Here is an 18,381-nt window from a genome sequence, read left to right on the forward strand (position 1 = left end):
ATTACTACACTGCATATCTATTTATTTCTCACTATATTATTGTCTATTACCATACGCTACTGACTTGTAAACAGGTAACAGAAACGGTACAGGACAAATTCTGAACGTGTAAAACACAACACTAGTGGGAATGGAAAGAAGCACTTTCCTCAGGTGGCGCTCCAGCAAGCAGACCAGGGTTTCCAGATGATTGTGCACAGCCCCTGCCAAAGCAGGACATACCGTGACAAAGGGCTACTGTGAAGGAAACCGGTCTGTGCTGGCATGAAAACTTCTAAAAAGTATGAGAGGATGTGTATATAGCATGCCATTTTGTTAAAAATTTCAGGAGGATAATCATCAGAAACAAAGTGCGGAGGAGGAGCGGGGTGGGTAGCAAAAGATAACAGAGTTCACAGAAACTTGAAAAATTTCTTGGAAAAACAAAAATTTCAATAGGATAAACAAGCCAAAAAGAAAGGCTGATGATGGCAAATCCCATGAAACTGATCTAAACCTAAGGTATACAGTGACTCATTTTCCATTTTTCCTTTGATATTGGTAAATTTTCTATCACGCATATTACTCTCAATTGAAAAAAAAAGGTTTCTTTTCTGGGAAAAAGAAAATTTCCACACACCCAACACCTCCAAAAGAGTGGGATTATGGATAATCTTTTCCTTTCTCTGCTTTCCTATACTCTACACACTTATACAAGAATATAATGTTTATAACACGATAAGGTAGTTACATTTTTTTCTTATAAAGAAACAAAAAAGGTGAATCTGTAGAGTCCATAGAAGTATTCTGAGTGTACAGAAAAGATATTCTATGTGAAGCAGTTAATGTTTCTTGAGAAACAGGCTGACATGTCTACGCATGAAAACGTTCTGAAGATGTTGACAACTTCTTCATGTCTTGGAAGAATGTGGGACAAATGAAAATAGACAAGAAATCACCTCAAGACAAAGCAGGGAAACCTGCAGGAACTCCCTTACAGGAGACCTGGGGGCTCAGGATGCTCCTCATCTAAACTCTTGAGAGATTAAAAGCAGACAAGAGGGATTATTCAGCACTTCAGCCCTTATCTCCCCTAAAAGGAAGAATCAAGAGCAGAGAAGTTCCTCAGAAGGTTTCCACACCCTGGACTTGAAGTCACATTATAAATGACTGATTATTACAAGCAGATTCAAGGAAAGTAAGGCCACTGCACAGAAAAGCAGCACTGGTCAGCAATACGCACATAAAAATGGCTTAGCAAGGCGTATCAGAACACTACCGCAACAGAACCTCCAAACAAAACTCCATTTCTCAGAGTTTCACTGAATCAACAGTACGAATTCTCTGACCTTGGTAAAATCTTTGATGAGGTCAGCTGCTCTCACGCCATTCTGTACATTAAAGCTGATATCAACTTTCACTTCAGTAAAAGAATCTGTTAATTTAATAATAGGTACCTAGAAAGAGAAGAAAGGCAAAATTAAAATACATGAACCAAATTGAACAACACAGTTGGGGGATGGAAAGGTTCCTAGACTCAAGGTCTCAGCCTCCTCATGAGAACACAAAAACCCTCGAGGGTCCCAAACACTGCATGCCACAGTTCACTTGGCCTGTGGGTACTTTACATATTCAGCATTTAGCCCCACAGTGTCCTCTATCATTTCTACTGGCTGAGGATTTTGAAACCAGGTAACAAAAACCTTCCTCAATATTCTGTGCTATAGATAACAGTTTTCAACTCAGTATAACACCAAGATTTATGAATGTCGGGCCCATCAGCAAAATGTTCCTATGAGTAAGCTGCTAGATTAGGTTAAGCACAATATTGGTCAGTTTTGCAACTAGCCTATAAAACAACCTACCAAGAGAAGACACAGAATTAGTCTCAAATTTAAAAAATGCTCGAATGATTTATATGAGATATTAGAAATTCTTAAAAAAATTGTAAAACAGCAAACCATAAGAGACTCTTTTTTTTTTTTAAGATTTTATTTATTTATTTGACAGACAGATATCACAAGTAGGCAGAGAGGCAGGCAGAGAGAGAGGAGGAAGCAGGTTCCCTGCTGAGCAGAGAGCCCAATGTGGGGCTCAATCCCAGGACCCTGGGATCATGACCTGCGCTGAAGGCAGAGGCTTTAACCCACTGAGCCACCTAGGCGCCCCAAGAGACTCTTAACCATAGGAAATAAACTGAGGGTTGCTGGAAGAGAGGTGAGGGGGGTTGGTAACTGGGTGGTGGGCATTAAGGAGAGCATGTGATGTAACGAGCCCTGGGTATTATATGCAACTGATCAACCACTGAACTCTACCTCCAAAATTAATAATACACTGTATGTTAAATGATTGAACTTAATTAAAAAAAAAAAAAAAGCTCTGGGGTGCCTGGCTGGCTCAGTCAAAAGAGTATGTGACTCTTTTTTTTTTTTTTTCAAGATTTTATTTATTCATTTGACAGACAGAGATGACAAGTAGGCGGGGAAGCAGGCAGAGAGAGATGGGGGTTGGGAAGCAGGCTCCCTGCTCAGCAGAGAGCCGGATGCAAGGCTTGATCCCAGGACCTGGAGATCATGATCTAAGCCGAAGGCAGAGGCTTTAACCCACTGAGCCACCCAGGCGCCCTAAGAGTATGTGACTCTTGATCTCAGGGTTGTGAATTTGAGCCCCATGCTGGGTACAAAGATTACTTATATAAGTTTTTTGTTTTTTTTTTTAAAGGCTCTATTTGCACCATGTATTAGAAAACTCAGGCCTGCAAAATCTGTGTGCAGAACTGGGTTTCCAAATTGATAGCTTTTGGTAAGAAACAGTAGTTGTTTTTGTTCTAAGAAAAGCTAACATACAAAACTCCAAACTTCTAAAATAGATACATTTATTTCTGTGATGAGCACCCACAAAAATTCTTTAATGGCCAATCTAGATGTAGTTAAAATATCAAGTTCCTCATCTATAAAATTTCCTTTACAGTTGACCCCTGAACAACACAAGATTCAACTGTGTGGCTGCACTTTTACACAATTTTATGCAATACTGTAAATGTACTGTCCCTATGATTTTCCTAACATTTTCCTCCCTCTAGCTTGCTTTATCCTAAGAACATAGTCTACGATACATAGAACACACAAAATATGTGTTAACCAACTGTTTATGTTATCAGTAATCCTCCTAGTCAAAAGAGAGCTCTTAGTTTTTAGGGCATCCAAGGTCACATGTGGATTTTCAACTGTGTAGGGAACCCCCAACGCTGGTCAAGGTCAACTGCATATACAATTTTTCAAGGACACAAAGTAAGAGAGAAGAGCGAGACCTTTTGTGTCACTATAAACTGTTTTAATAGAGAGCCATATTTTTTTTGTCTCTAGTTTTCTAGTATCCTATTTATTTATTTGTTATTAACATATAATGTATTATTAGCCCCAGGTGTACAGGTGTGTGAATCGCCAGGTTTACACACTTCATAGCACTCACCATAGCACATACCCTCCCCAGTGTCCATAACCCAACCACCCGAGAGCCATATTTTTAATTATACTTTTTATATGTAAAAACTTTACGGTGATATTATGTGTGATAAAATTGAGTATTATTTTTTAAAGAACTATATAACCACAACGATTTCATTTCACAAACAAAAATTTATATACAAGGACTGTGATCATTAATCAAAGAAGAGAATCATTTACTGAGATGCCAACTCTGCTCACCAAAATTAAATTTTAATTTTGCAAGTTTCATGCATTAGTAACCAGAAATTTTTAGATGAAATGTCAGAAGAACTTACAGTTGCTTTGTCTAGAACTTTCACCGAATCCTCATCAGCAACTTTATGTTTCCGAAGAGCTTCTTCCAGGGTCCAGAGGGGAAGGTTCTCCCACTTCCCAAACACCACGAGATCAATGTCACTGAGCACAGAACATACACACGAAAGTTGTTTGAAGAAGAAACTATACTCGTTTTCACTCACACTCAGGCTTCCAGACTTCAAATTAGTGCAGTGAAAACCTATTTCTCACACTGCCCGGTGAAGACCAAATGTGTTGGTGGTGGCTGCTTTGGGGGGGCTGGTGACCTTAACAGCCATCTCCTGCTGGTCATTTCACAGAAGTCAGGCCTCAGGAAACGGGGGGTTTTGAAAGAAGTAAAACCTCGAAAAACACCAGTGAACATTTCCTGTTCATAAAGGCTTCTGGGACTAGAAAACCTGAGACGTGCCCATGTGCATGAGATGAACTGACTCTGATTCAGGTAATTAAGTGTGAAAAGTTAAGTTGCAAACAGTGTATGTGGGATGCCATCATTTGGATGAAAAAGGAAGAAAACACACATGCATTTCCTTTTATATGTACAGAACGTTCATGGAAGGATGTGTGAGAAACTGGTACCAGGGACTCCTCCAAGGAGCAGGGGACACAGGTGGGATCTGCGCTTTTCATGGTAATTATTGCTGTGCCTTTTCAATCTGCTATGGGAAGGTACTACATATTCAGAAAACTCGATTAAAATTTTCAGAGTGACTCAGGGTTTTGCTGACACTTAGAACCTAAATAAGGAAAACTATTCATGAACTCCAAGTTGGATATTTTACGGCTTTTCCAGGCCTACGAGAGCAACGGGCAGAACAGAAATTGCTAGGCTCTCTCCACATCAACACATTTTAAGTTTGGGAAAAGTAGATCAAATCCAGCTCAAAAATCAAAAACATGATGGACGCCTAAAGTTAAAATCGTACGGTACTGTGCGCCCAAAACTGTGTTCGGAGAGTAAATGTCAAATGAAGTGTTCTTACCACAATAAAAGCAAAAACAAGTACATGGTGAAATTTCAGTTGATAGAAAACACGTTTTTGCCCCCCAGGGAAGCCTTATCATCCCCAAAAAGGCCCCGCCCTGCCCCAGGTGGGGGGCTGCGACTGGCCTCATGTAGGAAGACTGACATTAACAAGGGGCCTTCCTCAGAGAAGAGTCTGGAGCCTGAAGCTCCGGGTCCAGAAGCTAGAACAGCAGCTAATAGTCTGAGCTCTTAAGAACAGACGACAGTACTGACCAAAGGAAAATTTATTTTCTATGATGCAACACTCTGGCCACAATACCACTTCACAATCAAGGAGACGGACAGCCAGAAAGCCCTAAAGTTGGATCCTGGCCTACCCTAACTTATAGGTCAGGGTCTGTCAGGCCTCAGTTTCCTCATTGTGAAAATAATGGAATTATTCATTCAATGTTCACTGAATGCCTACTATGTGCCAAACATTGTGTTAGCAATAAAATTTGTTATTTGTTATTTGTTTTGTTTTGAGAAAATAAAAACATGGCCCTTGCCCTAAAAAAAAAAAAAAAAAAAAAAGAACAGACGACAGTGCTGGCCTTCGGCGGGGGGTGGGGTCCACGCCTGTACTGTATGATCACATGATTTGCCATAATATGACAGTGACGTCTGAGTGAGTGGATTGAGTTATGGAGGCGAACAGTTCTCTGCAGGCAGGCGGTCACCTGCTGGAACGGTCAGCCGAGCCCACTGCTACCTGCGCCCTTCCACCTCCTCCCAGACGACACAGGTATCAGTCTGAGAGGGTCACCTCAAGAGACACTCCACCCTCAAGGTAATTCGAATAAAATACTGATAAAGTGAATTTTCATTTCATAAATCTCTTTCTGCTTCTACTCTTCCACCATCAACAGACAAAATCTTAAAAAAATGCACAATCCGCTGAAAACTTCACAAATGTACTAACCTAGTAGGTAAATACAGGCCAGTTTTAAAACTTCCAAATATCTGGACCTGAAATAGAAAAAAATTATTGCATTAAGGTATGGACCCGATGAAAGCCACCATGCAATGGAGAAATGTCAAGGTTCTGCTACCCTCTGTTGGTATTTTTTTGTACTACAAGAGGTTTTTTTTTTTTTTTTTTTTTTTTTTAGTAACGCTATGCTTTCCAGAAGCAAGGATGCTACCTCCTACGCAGACATTAGGAATATACTTTAAACTTGTAAGGTTAAAATATCAAATGCAGAGTGAAACAGAAAAGTTTCAAAAGTAATATTCAAGTCATTTGTGTTCCCTTATAAGCCAGAGGCCTGTTCAACAAAGGTGGAATTTGGGTTCCCTAAGCAAGAATCTTCTCAAGGCCCCTGAGTTATTTAGGGTCAGACTACTCCAGCAGGAGGCCAGCTCCCCGGGGAACAGCAAGTGGTATCACCCTAACATTGTGCTGACACATCCTACCCCAGCCGAGGAGCGCGGGGCAAGGCTCAGGGTGGGCAAGGAACTGCACGAAGGGGTTAACGCTCAGCCCCAGAGGTGAGCTGGACCTGGGAATGGAGCCACAGCTATGGGTCTCTCCTCTGGGAACAAAAGGATGGATAAAACCCCCAACCTCCAAAGAAGGAGGATTAATCCAAATCCCGGTTTCTCAGCCTCAGCACGGCTGACGTTCAGGGCAGACAGCCATCTGGGAGGGGCTGTCCTGTGCTTCATAGCGTTTAGAAACACCCTTGGCCTCTACCCACCGTATGCCGAGAGCACCTTACCAGTCAATGATAATGAAAAATGTCTCCGACATTGCCAAGGGACCCCTGGGTGGCAAACTCAGCCGCCACTGAGACCCATGGCCTGGGATCACACAGAAGAATGCATGTGACCACACAGCAGCTGCTCAATAAAAGATCAGTGCCCTCCCCCACCCCATTCCCTTCACCTACAGTATTTTATTCGAAGCTCTTCTGTTTTGCCAACTGGACAAAGGAAACTTCCCTGGCTCCCCCATCACCATCCCATGACGAAGTCTAAAGAAAAGCCATTTAACACAGAATAATGCATTCTAACTTCTTTGAATGCACAAAACTGTATAACAGACCCTCCCAAAAAAAAAAAAAAAAAGCCCTAAAAAGGTATTCACTTAGTTTCAACAACAATAACCACAAATAAGCAAAGAGGAAATCCTGGGCCAAAGTTCTGTTCACGGGGTGGGTCTGCACAGGGAGACAAGGAAGGGCCATAAAGAAGGAAATAGCAATATCAAGAATGGAAAACAGACTTATGCCTGCATTCGCCCAAGAAAATGCACTTCTAATGACATGAGAAACTTCTACTTGACATTTTCGTTCAGCTATAAATAATCACATAACATTTATACTGGCAGGTGGGAACAAAACAGTAGTGGGATTTTCATACATCAGATCCAATAACACACTACTACAAGAAGGCCTGATTTGTCTTTCTTCTCTGTATACTAATGAATCCTGAATAGAGTTTACCTTTAGTATTGCTATTCAGCACAGAGAAATAGTTTTAACTAAGTCATCGAATTCACAGCAAAAAATCAGGATGCCCCAAATTCCAACGGCTAGATGAAACCGTTTGCCTTTAAAATTTAATTGGACCGTAAGCGTTCCAATGCACATAGACTTGTGTGTGAGGACTCCTCAGACCCTGTCTATCCTGTGGACAGGGACAGGGCCCTCGGCACTCAGCTACTCAGACAGGTGGTACTCACGTCTGCGCTGGGCCAGAGTTCCTTAATCACACTCTCGATCCTGTTCACCACCTCCATCCTCATCTTCTCCTCCTCCGGTCTTGGAGACATGTATTCATAAAAATCACTGATTTCTTCATGCAGACTGCAGGGAAGGAAAAAAAAAAAAGGAAGTTAATATGGGCAAGCCCAGTCTAATGAGAAATCACTATCTTAAATAACCTTATCTAATTAAGTCTTGTAACTTTGCTAATGACTTTATGTTCATAGGTTTCTACCTTAAAAAAATTTTTTTTAAAGATTTATCTATTTGAAAGAGACACAGTGAGAGAGGGAATACAAGCAGGGGGAGTGAGATAGGGAGAAGCAGGCTTCCCACTGAGCAGAGAGCCTGATGTGGGGCTTCATCCTAGGACCCTAGGATCATGACCTGAGCCGAAGGCAGACACTTAACGACTGAGCCACCCAGGCACCCCCATAGGTTTGTTTCTACCTTAATTTTAATGTTACAACTGATGCTAGGCTAAATATACAGAATTTAATTTTTTTTTAAATGCCAGAAGAGTTACATAAAATAAGAAATTCTAAGAAGACACGTCTTAATGGAGATGGAGTAGCAGCTTTCCCAGAGTTTATTACATATCCATGCAGAACACTTGCTCAGTGGACAGGTGCTGGTGACTTTTTAAAAATTTTTAAATGTTAGTATGTAAGGCCTGGCCTCTGCCTTTACACTTGCAATCCAGTAGACACAAACACAGAAAGATGCAGAATCCAGATGCCATGGGCGAGTTTCCTGGCCACAGAGACTTGACCTTCTTACCTCCCCATAATCCATTCCTCTCAGGAGCAAAGCGGCATGTCTTTTGTAATGTGTGCTTAGTGAATCAAGCATCAGCTGAACAACTGAGCCAGGGACCATCTGCAAAGACCTGAAGGGAATGGCCGGCAGACGAGGCTCCATGAAGGAGCTGAAGACCTGCAGAGCCCAGGAGGAACGAGGCTTCCCCAGGAAGCACTCTGCAAACTACACAGGCTGCGGCCGCTGGAGGAAGGGGAGAAGCAACCGGGGAACGCAGACCCCTGGCCACAGCGGCTCCGAATGGGGAGTGAAGAAGTTTGGACTTCCCAAGGGGAACGAGGAGCTACTTCAGTGTTGCTGAGAGGGATCAAGGAAAGACGCACATCAAAAACGTTTGTGTCTGAAGAAGAGTCATCTGGCAACCGAGCCAAGGACGGACTGGCGGAGAGACTAGACTGGAGGCGGGGAGCAGTCCGTTCACCCTGCCGCTGCGGAAGGGCTGGGCGGCCGGGGGGCGGCACAGGGAACGGACGGGCTCCAGCGCACTGGGAAGGAGGGAGGGAGGAGGCCGGCAGGGGCGGAAGCCTGAGAGGCTGGGCAATCAGTGAGCAGGAGGAAAGGAAAAGCTCCCCCGGCTGGCTACTAAGCGGCAGGCAGAGTGGATGCCTAGCACTAGCGGAGGACAGAAGACACGGAAGGCAGCAGGTGCCGCCGGGAGGAGCTTCGGTTAGGAGGGAAAGAAGGGGAAATGGGAGGAAATCCGCTAAACTGGTGTTGACTGCTGGCGACCCCAGCGGCCGGCAGCGCTGCAGGCAGCTGTGGTGGCTGCACGAGGATGGATCTCGAAGGGTATCCTCGGACTGTGGTGGCGCTGCAGGAGTCCAGGAGGACAGCGCTAACAGGAACGGCTGCCAAGTGCCTGCCAAGTGCTGGGGAGGGACAGGGGCCCCCTGCGGGTTTGGTGGGCAGGCATGCCGGCAGCCTCACAGGAACACGGTCCTGAAGGATCCTGGTTTAGAGAGGCTAGAGGAGTCGCAGGAAGCTGGAAGCGCCAGGAAACCAAAAACGATTTTGAGGAAGGAAAACAAAATGCCTAATTCCCAACCCCCACTTGGCAGAACATTTAAAACATGGCCAAGTAAGCAATCAACAGTCTCTGCCTCTCCTAATGTTTTATTTTTAGACTAAGAGTCAGAAAACTTGAGTTCTAGATTCAGGCTCTGCCTGAGGGCAGCTGTGTTCCTTCAGAAAGGAACTGGTGCTTTCCAGCCTCAGTGTCCTCAGGCACAAACTAGGGGTTAGCAACCAGGATCCTTTTCGGGCCCTTCATGTCAAAACCTGAGCCATCTGGTAGGGAATGATTTGTAGTGTTGTTTGGCTTGTGTACTGTGCAATACTGCAAAAACAAAAACAAAACCACCACCACCAAAAACAAAACAAAACAAAACAAAAAACCCTCGACTTTAAAATTCTAGGGAGTTCTGCACACCAATCTGCACACTCCCAGTGGGGTCTAATCTTCCGGGTACACTGCTGGGTACCTTAGGAACTCACCTTCTGATTTTTTCTTAAAACTTCCCAGACTTTTTTTTCCAAGGGTAACCTCCTCAGCTTCTTGAAGACAGAAGCCAAAATGATCAGTCTAGAAAGTTCACAGCTTGTGCTGCTCTTTCAGAAGGATGAAAACCACAAATGAAAAGGAAAACAGATTTCTTCTTACCTAACGGATCGTTTGCTATGAATGATCGAAGTGTATTTGTGGTCCCAAGCCCCTAGGGGATACTTCCATTTTAACCAAGGGGAAAAACCCCTAAACGCAACAGTATCTACTCCACAAAGGCCCATTTACACCGTTTCTAATTCAAACACAGACAAAAATATTTAGCCCCACTTTCAGTTAATCTTCAAGTCACAAGAAACTGAGAATTTATTCTCTAAATGTTATGGATTGCCCAGCAATCCATACTGACTGAAGGTCAGTCAGTCAAACATGATCCCTGTCCTGGGTGATTTCCATCTAATGAAAAGAAATACTCATTTAAAGTAGTTTTGTGACAGATAATGTGTAAGTTCCACAATGTTCCACCATAGGCAGTTTCAGAAAACCAGAAGGAGAGCTTTCCAAGGACCACAGCTGCAGGGAATGGAATGAGTTGCCTTCAAAGGTGGTGAGGTCGTCACTACAAGGGTAAATAAAGTAAATGACCATGAGGCAAACAAAGATCTAGTAAGACATTTCTTTCTTTCTTCCTTTCTTCCTTCCTTCCTTCCCTCAGGTTGTAGGGGTGCCTGAGTAGCTCAGTTGGTTAAGGGTCTGACTCTTGATTTCAAGTCAGGATCTCAGGGTTGCGGGAATTAAGCCCCGTGTCGGGCTCTAGGCTCAGCCCGGCTCCACGCTCACCCTGCTCCTCCCCACACTTGTATTCTCTCTCTCTCTAAAATAAATAAAATCTTTAAAAAAAAAAATTATAAGCAACCTCTATACCCAACGCGGGGCTCAAACCTACAATGCCAAGGTCAAGAGTCACATGCTTCACCAACTGAGCCAGCCAGGTACCCCAAAGACACTTCTGAATTTGGTGGAAAATGGAAAGGGATTCTAAAATCCCATTTATCACTGGGATTCTAGGTTTCTAATGAGCACCTTAAGCCGGATAAGCTTGTAAAATAAGACCATCCCAAGCATTAATATTCCATGGAACCATCTCCCTATTTAGGAAGAACTGGTTCCACAGGTTATCCTCTCTCATTGATCTGCCCGAGTGACAACGGAAGTGGGGAGGAGGGGGGGTGGGGCCAAGGACGGCTAGCGAAGCTCAAACACACCTGAACAGCAAGAACAAGAGAACCCACCTCCTGCCCACACGGGGGACACAAACATCACGGCCTCTCTCCCATCCAAGTACTAACCAGGCCCGACCCTGCTTAGCTTCCGACGGCCTCTCTCGCCTACATGTTTAACTAGCTACGTGTAAACTTCAAGAGCTGAGTGAGAGATATTAGTATACTGAGGAAAAAACCTCCAGTACAGTTTTTAAATAATCTCGAGGTCACTCTATCTCTGCGGACTGTGTAATTTTCCTGGCAGGGTGCCATGTACAACGAGGTGCTTAAAGAACCCTGAGGGAACAATGTCCCGTTTCTGGACTGCCCACTATGCGCCTGGCACCCTTTGCTCCCGCAGCACGGTGACCCACGGAAGGCTGGAGACTGGAGACACTCTGTAGACTGGCTTTCACGAATCAGTGGAACTTTACGCCTCTGACATCCTCCAGCCACACAGGGAAATTTCAGCTTCTTCCACATGAAGTCAAAACTCAGGATGGTTAAACTGGTAAATACAGCCGAATGTCTCCTACCCAGCCTTACAGTTCCTCATTTTAATTTGAAAACATAGCTCTCGATCAAAACTCATACGTGACCAAAACACAGTGCCTTCTGTCAGGGCTTTGGTGTATTCTGTTGTTTTGTTTTGTTTTAAGGAAAAGTGAGCAAGAAAGCACTCCACTCCCTGTTTATAAAGGAAGAGTATATTCTAGAAACGCAGTATGATAAAATAAGTGCCACTAAATAACTGGAAAGGAGGCCCCCCCCAAAAAAACATAATCAAAATTAATTTCCTGGGGTAAAATTGACATTAACCTCAAAGTTAATGATAATGATTTAGTGTGACAATGAAGGGACATAAATAAAAAAATTGCTACATTTTAAAAAGTACAAAACAGGGACGCCTGGGTGGCTCAGTTTTTAAGTGTCTGCTTTTGGCTCAGGTCATGATCCCAGGGTCCTGGGATCAAGCCCTGTATTGGGCTCCCTGCTCTCAGGAAACCTGCTTCTCCCTCTCCCACTCCCCCTGCTTGTGTTCCCTCTCTCACTGTGTCTCGCTCTGTCAAATAAATAAAATTCTAAAATAAATAAGATCATTTAAGTCAAAACAGAGAAGTGGAAAAAAAATGACTTTAGGTCTGAGATGAGTTCTACCAAGAAGTGCTAGCCTTTCAAAATTAAACGACTTTCATAATGCTCATCGTAAGGGGAGGGTTTAAGGGCTCACTTTCTCTGGCTATGTAAAAGGGAGGACCCTGTTTCACACCTTTTCTACTGGCTGCTCAGCAGGTGGGTATGAGCAGCTCCGGAGCTCGGCATCTCTGAAGCCAGAGGCAGCCTCGCTGATGCCTCCCCGGTCCCCCACTGCAGGCTCACCCAACACCTGTTCAGGGGCCAACCTCGCTTCCTGAGGGACACCTGCCAGGCCTGCAACTTGCCTGGGCCACCTCCACACCAAGGTCAAGCTTCCCAGTTTTCATAAGTGAAGTCCTCATTAATCACTAACTTCAGATTCCCATGAAGGCACTGACAAAGTTCTATTCAATTACTGTCCATAACAAGATGTTTCCCCCCACAAAAATGTTACAGATAATAATAACCAATTTTGACAAAGATATATGGAAAAGGCACTCACTCATATGCTATGTGTGAAAGTATAAATTACTACAACCCCTCCAAAGGTCATTGTCTTAATAAATGATAATATTTACATGGATAGTTTTTTAAAATTCCCCTTTTTTTCTCTTGAAGATTTCATTGAGAGAGAGAGCACACACATGCAAACAGGGGAAAGGGCAGAGGGAGAAGGAGAGAGAGAATCTCAAGCAGACTCCACACTGATTGTGGAGCCCAGTGTGGGGCTGGATCTCACGACATGACCTGAGCCAAAACCAAGAGTTGGACGCTTAACTGATGGAGGCACCCAGGCACCCCTAAAGTTCCTCTTCTTTCATTAAAATCATTTCTTGGAGAGATTTCTGCACTCCCGTGTTTCCTGCACCATCATTCACAAGAGCCAAGATATGGAAACAATCCAAATGTCCACCAACAGATGAACAGATAAAGAAAATGTGGAACAGACCTACATTATTCAGCCTTATAAAAGGAAATCTTTGAAACTTGCAACATGGATGAACCTGAAGGACATTATGCTAAATGAAATAAACCAGTCCATTCATAAGATGATATCTATAACAGCCAAACCCACCGAAGCAGACAACAGGATGGCGGCTGCCAGGGGCTGGCGGAGGGATCCTGGGGAGAGGGTCAATGAGCATCAAGTCTGGGTTAAGCAAGATAAGCTCTAGAGATCTGCTGCACAACACAGCGCCTACAGGCAACAACACTGTATTAGTCACTTAAAAATGTCCTCTTAAGAGAGTATATTATATTCTTATCACAGAAAAGGGGAAGGGGACACAAGGAAACTTTTGGAGGTATTGGATCTATCTATTACCTTTTTTAAAAAAAGGGATTTTATTTATTTATTTGAGAGAGAGAGAGAGCACAAGCCGCGGGCGGGGGCAGGCAGAAGGCGACTCCCCACTAAGCATGGACCCAATGTGGGGTCATGACCTGAGCTGAAGGCAGACACTTGACTGAGCCACCCAGGTGCCCCTGTCTAGTACCCCAATTGTGGCGATGGTTTCAGGGGTGTATGCATTATGTCCAAACTCATAAGGTTGACTGTTTGCATTAACTACATGCAGTTTTTTGTGTACCAATTATACTCCAGTGAAGCTGTTTTTATTTAAAGTCCCTTTCTTTTCATCCTTCAGAAGTACTGAGGGAATAATGACATTCACCACAGCACTATCCGGAATACTATAAACTAAGGAACAGCCTCAATGTCCATCAATGGAATCCAATTTAATAATCAGAGCAGCACTCACTGGTGCCCCCTTAAATGACAGCCAATCATCCATCCAAAATAAGGAAGCAGAACTATCTGAGCTGATGAGAATGATCCACGATGTGTTAAACTTAAAGGAAAAAGCACAATGTGCTTAACAAGATTTCAAGTGCATTAAAAAGACACACACATACAGAGTTTCTATTGGCACTACAAATTTTCTGGAAGGAGAAAAGTTAACAGTCATTACCTTAAGGACAGGGCACGACAGGGAGGGTTATGGAGACCAACGTTTTATTTCACATCATGTTGTCCTAGTATAGAGCAGTACAGTAAAACTATAGAATTCTCTTCAAACCATCAGTGTGTGTGTGTTTGTCTGCTTTTCCAAAGGGGTTATTATCTATTTAAAATGATTACAGGCCATTTGTCATTTTCTTTATACTTTCCCATGTAGAAGTGTGTGTGTGTACTTCTCCCAACCCCCAAACCACAGAACAGAGTCTATGTACCACACTGTTCACAGTGACTAAATCTGGTAAGTGAATCAGGGGTGGGGATGGATTCACTTTTTAAAACTTGTATACATTTAGGGGCGCCTGGGTGGCTCAATCATTAGGCACCTGCCTTCAACTCAGGTCATGATCCCAGGGTTCTGGGATTGAGCCCCACATCGGGCTCCCTGCTCAGTGTGAAGCCTGTTTCTCCCTCTCCCTCTGCCCCTGCTTGTTTCCTCTCTCGCTGTGTCTCTGTCAAATAAATAAATAAAATCTTAAAAAAAAAAACTGTATACATTTAGGGGCCACTGGGTGACATCGTTGGTTGAGCATCAGACTGTTGATTTCAACTGAGGTCGTGATCTCAGAGTCATGAGATCGAGCCCTAGATCAAGCTCCACGCTCAGTGAGGGAGTCTGCTTGAGATTCTCTCTCCCTCTCGTTCTGCCCCTCCCACCCACTCTCTCTCTCTCTCAAATAAATAAATAATTTTTTTAAAGATTGAGAGAGAGAGAGAGAGCACAAGCAAGGGGGAAAAAAGAAGTGGGAGCCCAACATAGGGTTCGATCCCAGGATCCTGAGATCATGACCTGAGCCGAAGGCAGACGCTTAACCAACTGAGGCACTCAGGGGCCCCAATAAATAAATCTTCTAAAATACATATATATTTAAATAGTCCACCTTTTAAAAATGCATCCATGTTAGGTGGGGTCTGGGTGGTGCAGTCAGTTGAGCATCTGACTCTTGGCTTCGGCTCATTTCGTGATCTCAGGGTCATGAGATCAAGCACCATTTCGGGCTCTGCACTCAGCGGGGAGTCAGCTTGATATTCTTTCTCCTTCTCCCTCTGTCCCTCTCACTTATGGCCTCTCTCTCAAATAAATAAATCTTTTTAAAAAACTCATACATGTTAATTACCATTGTTAATTAACCATTTTTTTTTTAAGTAAGCTCTGTGTCCAGTGTGGGGCTTGAACTCACAACCCTGAGATCATGCTCTCCTGATGGAGCCACCCAGGCACCCACCTTTGTATATTTTTATGATGACAGTGAATTCTCACGGAAGAAAACGAACACTTAAAGGAGAAAAAGACTCACGTATCCAGCTCCACACACCGAAAAGTCACATGCCTGGCCACTGGGAAACCTGAGCATCTGCAGAAGGAACTCAGGGGTCAGCCTGTGAACAGCACTGACCTGTGGGGACACAGAGGGACCCCAAGCCCATGCACAGAGCAACAGACACAGGACACAACATGCTGCATGCCTGACACAGGGTATGTACGGAGTTTCTGTCGGTGTCTGACTCACTCTTTCCAGGGATTTACAGACTGATAAGTTTATGTATATGCAAGACAAAGTTCCAGAAGAATACATAAACACTGCTGGCAGTAGTTTCCTCTGGGGACTGGGACTGAGGTGCTGAGGGATTTCTACCCTTCTGTACTTTTTGATTTTTCTCAAATGCACGTAGGCACCAAGAAGAGTGAGTAACAGCAAGCCCCAGGGTGAGACTGCTGCGGTCAAGAAATATACACACACACACACACACACACACACACACGCACACACACACACACACTCTTATATTTTTAGCTGCCAGCTAGACACTCCTACCTGTCGCTTCAAAATCAATAAATCCAAAACTAAATTCCTTATCTTTCTCCAAAACCTATTCCTTCTCCTTGTGTTTTCCTCCCTGAATTACTGTTTCTCCAAATGGAAATTTCAGTCTTCCCTGGTTCATCCTTCTTTCTTATCCTCTGGAGCTAATAGGTCTCCATATCATGCCCCTCTACAAACCAAAATAAAAAACAAAAAACTTCCTGGGATGCCTGAGTGGCTCAGTCAGTTGTCTACCTTTGGCTCAGGTCATGATCTCAGGGTCCTGGGATCGAGCCCCGCCTCGGGCTCTCTGCTCAGTGGGGAGCCTGCTTCCCCCACCCCCACCCCGTCTCTCTCTCTCTCTGCCTGCCTCTCTGCCTACTTGTGATCTCTCTGTCAAGTAAATAAATAAATATTTTTTAAAAGATTTTTTAAAAAATTTTTTAAATCTATTTTTTAAAAAATAGAATACCTTATTATCTTTATATTTTAAGGTCTGCACCATGTGTGTAATTTTCTACAGTACTGATAAAGATACAACAAGGTCACTTGAAAAAAAGCCATGCCTAACTAAATTAGGAAAATCACCAAAATCAAAACTAAAGGAAAAAGCCTTCTACCTCTTCTATTTGTAGACAAGAAACATATTCACACCCCAAATAATTCTTACTGTATCCTAAGATTTAAAAGTAGAGAGAAAATATGATGACATAAAAATTAAAAGGAAAAACAGTCTACAATCTTCTGCCAACTTTGGAGGCATTTAAAACTGTTATTCATAGTTTAGGAATGTTCTGTTTGCTACGTCAACCCCTCCTTGCTCAGGACCCCGGGGTAAAAGTAGAGAGAATGGATCCTGTTTCTGTGTACTAGATCATAACGTTTTCATTTTCTTCTTTTCGGAGGTGCTCACACCGGCTTTCGTAGAAATGAGAACATTCAGTTTCAATGCCATTGTCTGTTGTTCTGCTTTTGGACCACTGCTTTATTAGGCCAGGGTTTCAGAAGGATGGTTTTTTCATTTGATTTCCTCTGTCCCTTTGCCCTTCACTGCTCTGAAGAGAGAGAATGCAATCCATCTGACTTCTTTCCCCAAGACTCTTACTTTTGACACCCAACCCAGACACTACTTTCAAACAATTATAAGGAAAAGCAGAAGAAAGAAAAGAGGAAAGAAAACTGCTCTAATTCTAGCCATTAATTAAAAATTAAAAATTCTGAACTCCTCCATGATTGAGTACATCTAAGAAAATCTGCATAACGCTGGGAAGCTCAAAGAACTGTTGAAACATTCCCCAACTGAAATCCAATATCTTGAAATAAAGGTTGTTATTAAGTTTACTCCCCAAAGGGGAGGTCCTCAAATATTTGCTGAGTGGGAAAAAAAAAAAACAAATAAATGAGGCTGAATTTTTCCTTATCGACAAGGTCCAAATGCCAATAAAAATAGTTCACTCTACGAAGTTAGTTAAATTCTTAAGTAGGACAATGAAATGAGGATGTGTTTAACCCACACAACTCTACCACCAAAATTTTATTTTTTATTTATTCATTTACGTATCTATCTTTGGTGGAGGGACTGGTGTTTAAGAACAGACCCTGGGGCGCCTGGGTGGCTCAGTGGGTTAAGCCACTGCCTTCGGCTCAGGTCATGATCTCAGGGTCCTGGGATCGAGGCCCGTATCGGGCTCTCTGCTCAGCAGGGAGCCTGCTTCCTCCTCTCTCTCTGCCTGCCTCTCAGCCTGCTTGTGATCTCTCTCTGTCAAATAAATAAATAAAATCTTTAAAAAAAAAAAAAAAAAAAAGAACAGACCCTGCTCTATAAATATATAAGCACTTGGAACATCTTCTTCCCATGTTGGGGTTCTGATAAAAGAGGCATAGAACACAGGGGTACCTTTCAAGCACCACTACTCATGAAAATCCAGATATCCAAAACATATTAAAGGAGACTATTTGCTTAATAAATAATTTATAGTAAATAGGGTAAACTCCTGATGCATATTTAAAATATTTTAACTATTGATAACAATTACCGTGGGTAATGGAACTGAGAACTAGACTACCTTGGAGAAAGGCTTCCATAATCTACTGCTTTTTTCCTGTGCTATTGAGATCATCTGGATGAGCAAAATTGTTTACAAAACTTTTATTTATTTATTTGGGAGAAAGCAAGCATGAGAGAGAAAGACAGAGAACGAATTGTGGGGAGGGGCAGAGAGAGAGAAAAGCAGACTCTCCGTTGAGCAGGGAGCCCGACGTGGGGCTCCATTCCCAGGACCCTAAGAATCAAGACCTGAGCCGGAGGTGGACGCTTAAGCAAATGAGCCACCCAGGTGCC

At 43.2% G+C, this 18,381-nt stretch overlaps 1 protein-coding gene across 2 annotated transcripts in view; it reads right to left on the minus strand.

Moving 5' to 3' along the window:
• The window catches only part of TENT4B (terminal nucleotidyltransferase 4B), a 69,479-nt gene that overhangs the window by 9,796 nt on the left and 41,302 nt on the right, over positions 1–18,381 (minus strand). For both annotated transcript variants that reach the window (XM_044256191.1, XM_044256190.1), the window contains exons 2-5: positions 7,478–7,601; positions 5,714–5,760; positions 3,764–3,884; positions 1,329–1,436 (exon numbers count right to left, since the gene is read on the minus strand). In XM_044256191.1, the coding sequence (XP_044112126.1) occupies positions 1,329–1,436; positions 3,764–3,884; positions 5,714–5,760; positions 7,478–7,601 (400 nt within the window). The remainder of the gene's footprint in view (positions 1–1,328; positions 1,437–3,763; positions 3,885–5,713; positions 5,761–7,477; positions 7,602–18,381) is intronic.

The sequence above is a fragment of the Neovison vison genome, chromosome 7 (genome assembly GCF_020171115.1).
Source record: "Neovison vison isolate M4711 chromosome 7, ASM_NN_V1, whole genome shotgun sequence".
In the NCBI taxonomy this organism is placed as follows: Eukaryota; Metazoa; Chordata; class Mammalia; order Carnivora; family Mustelidae; genus Neogale; species Neogale vison.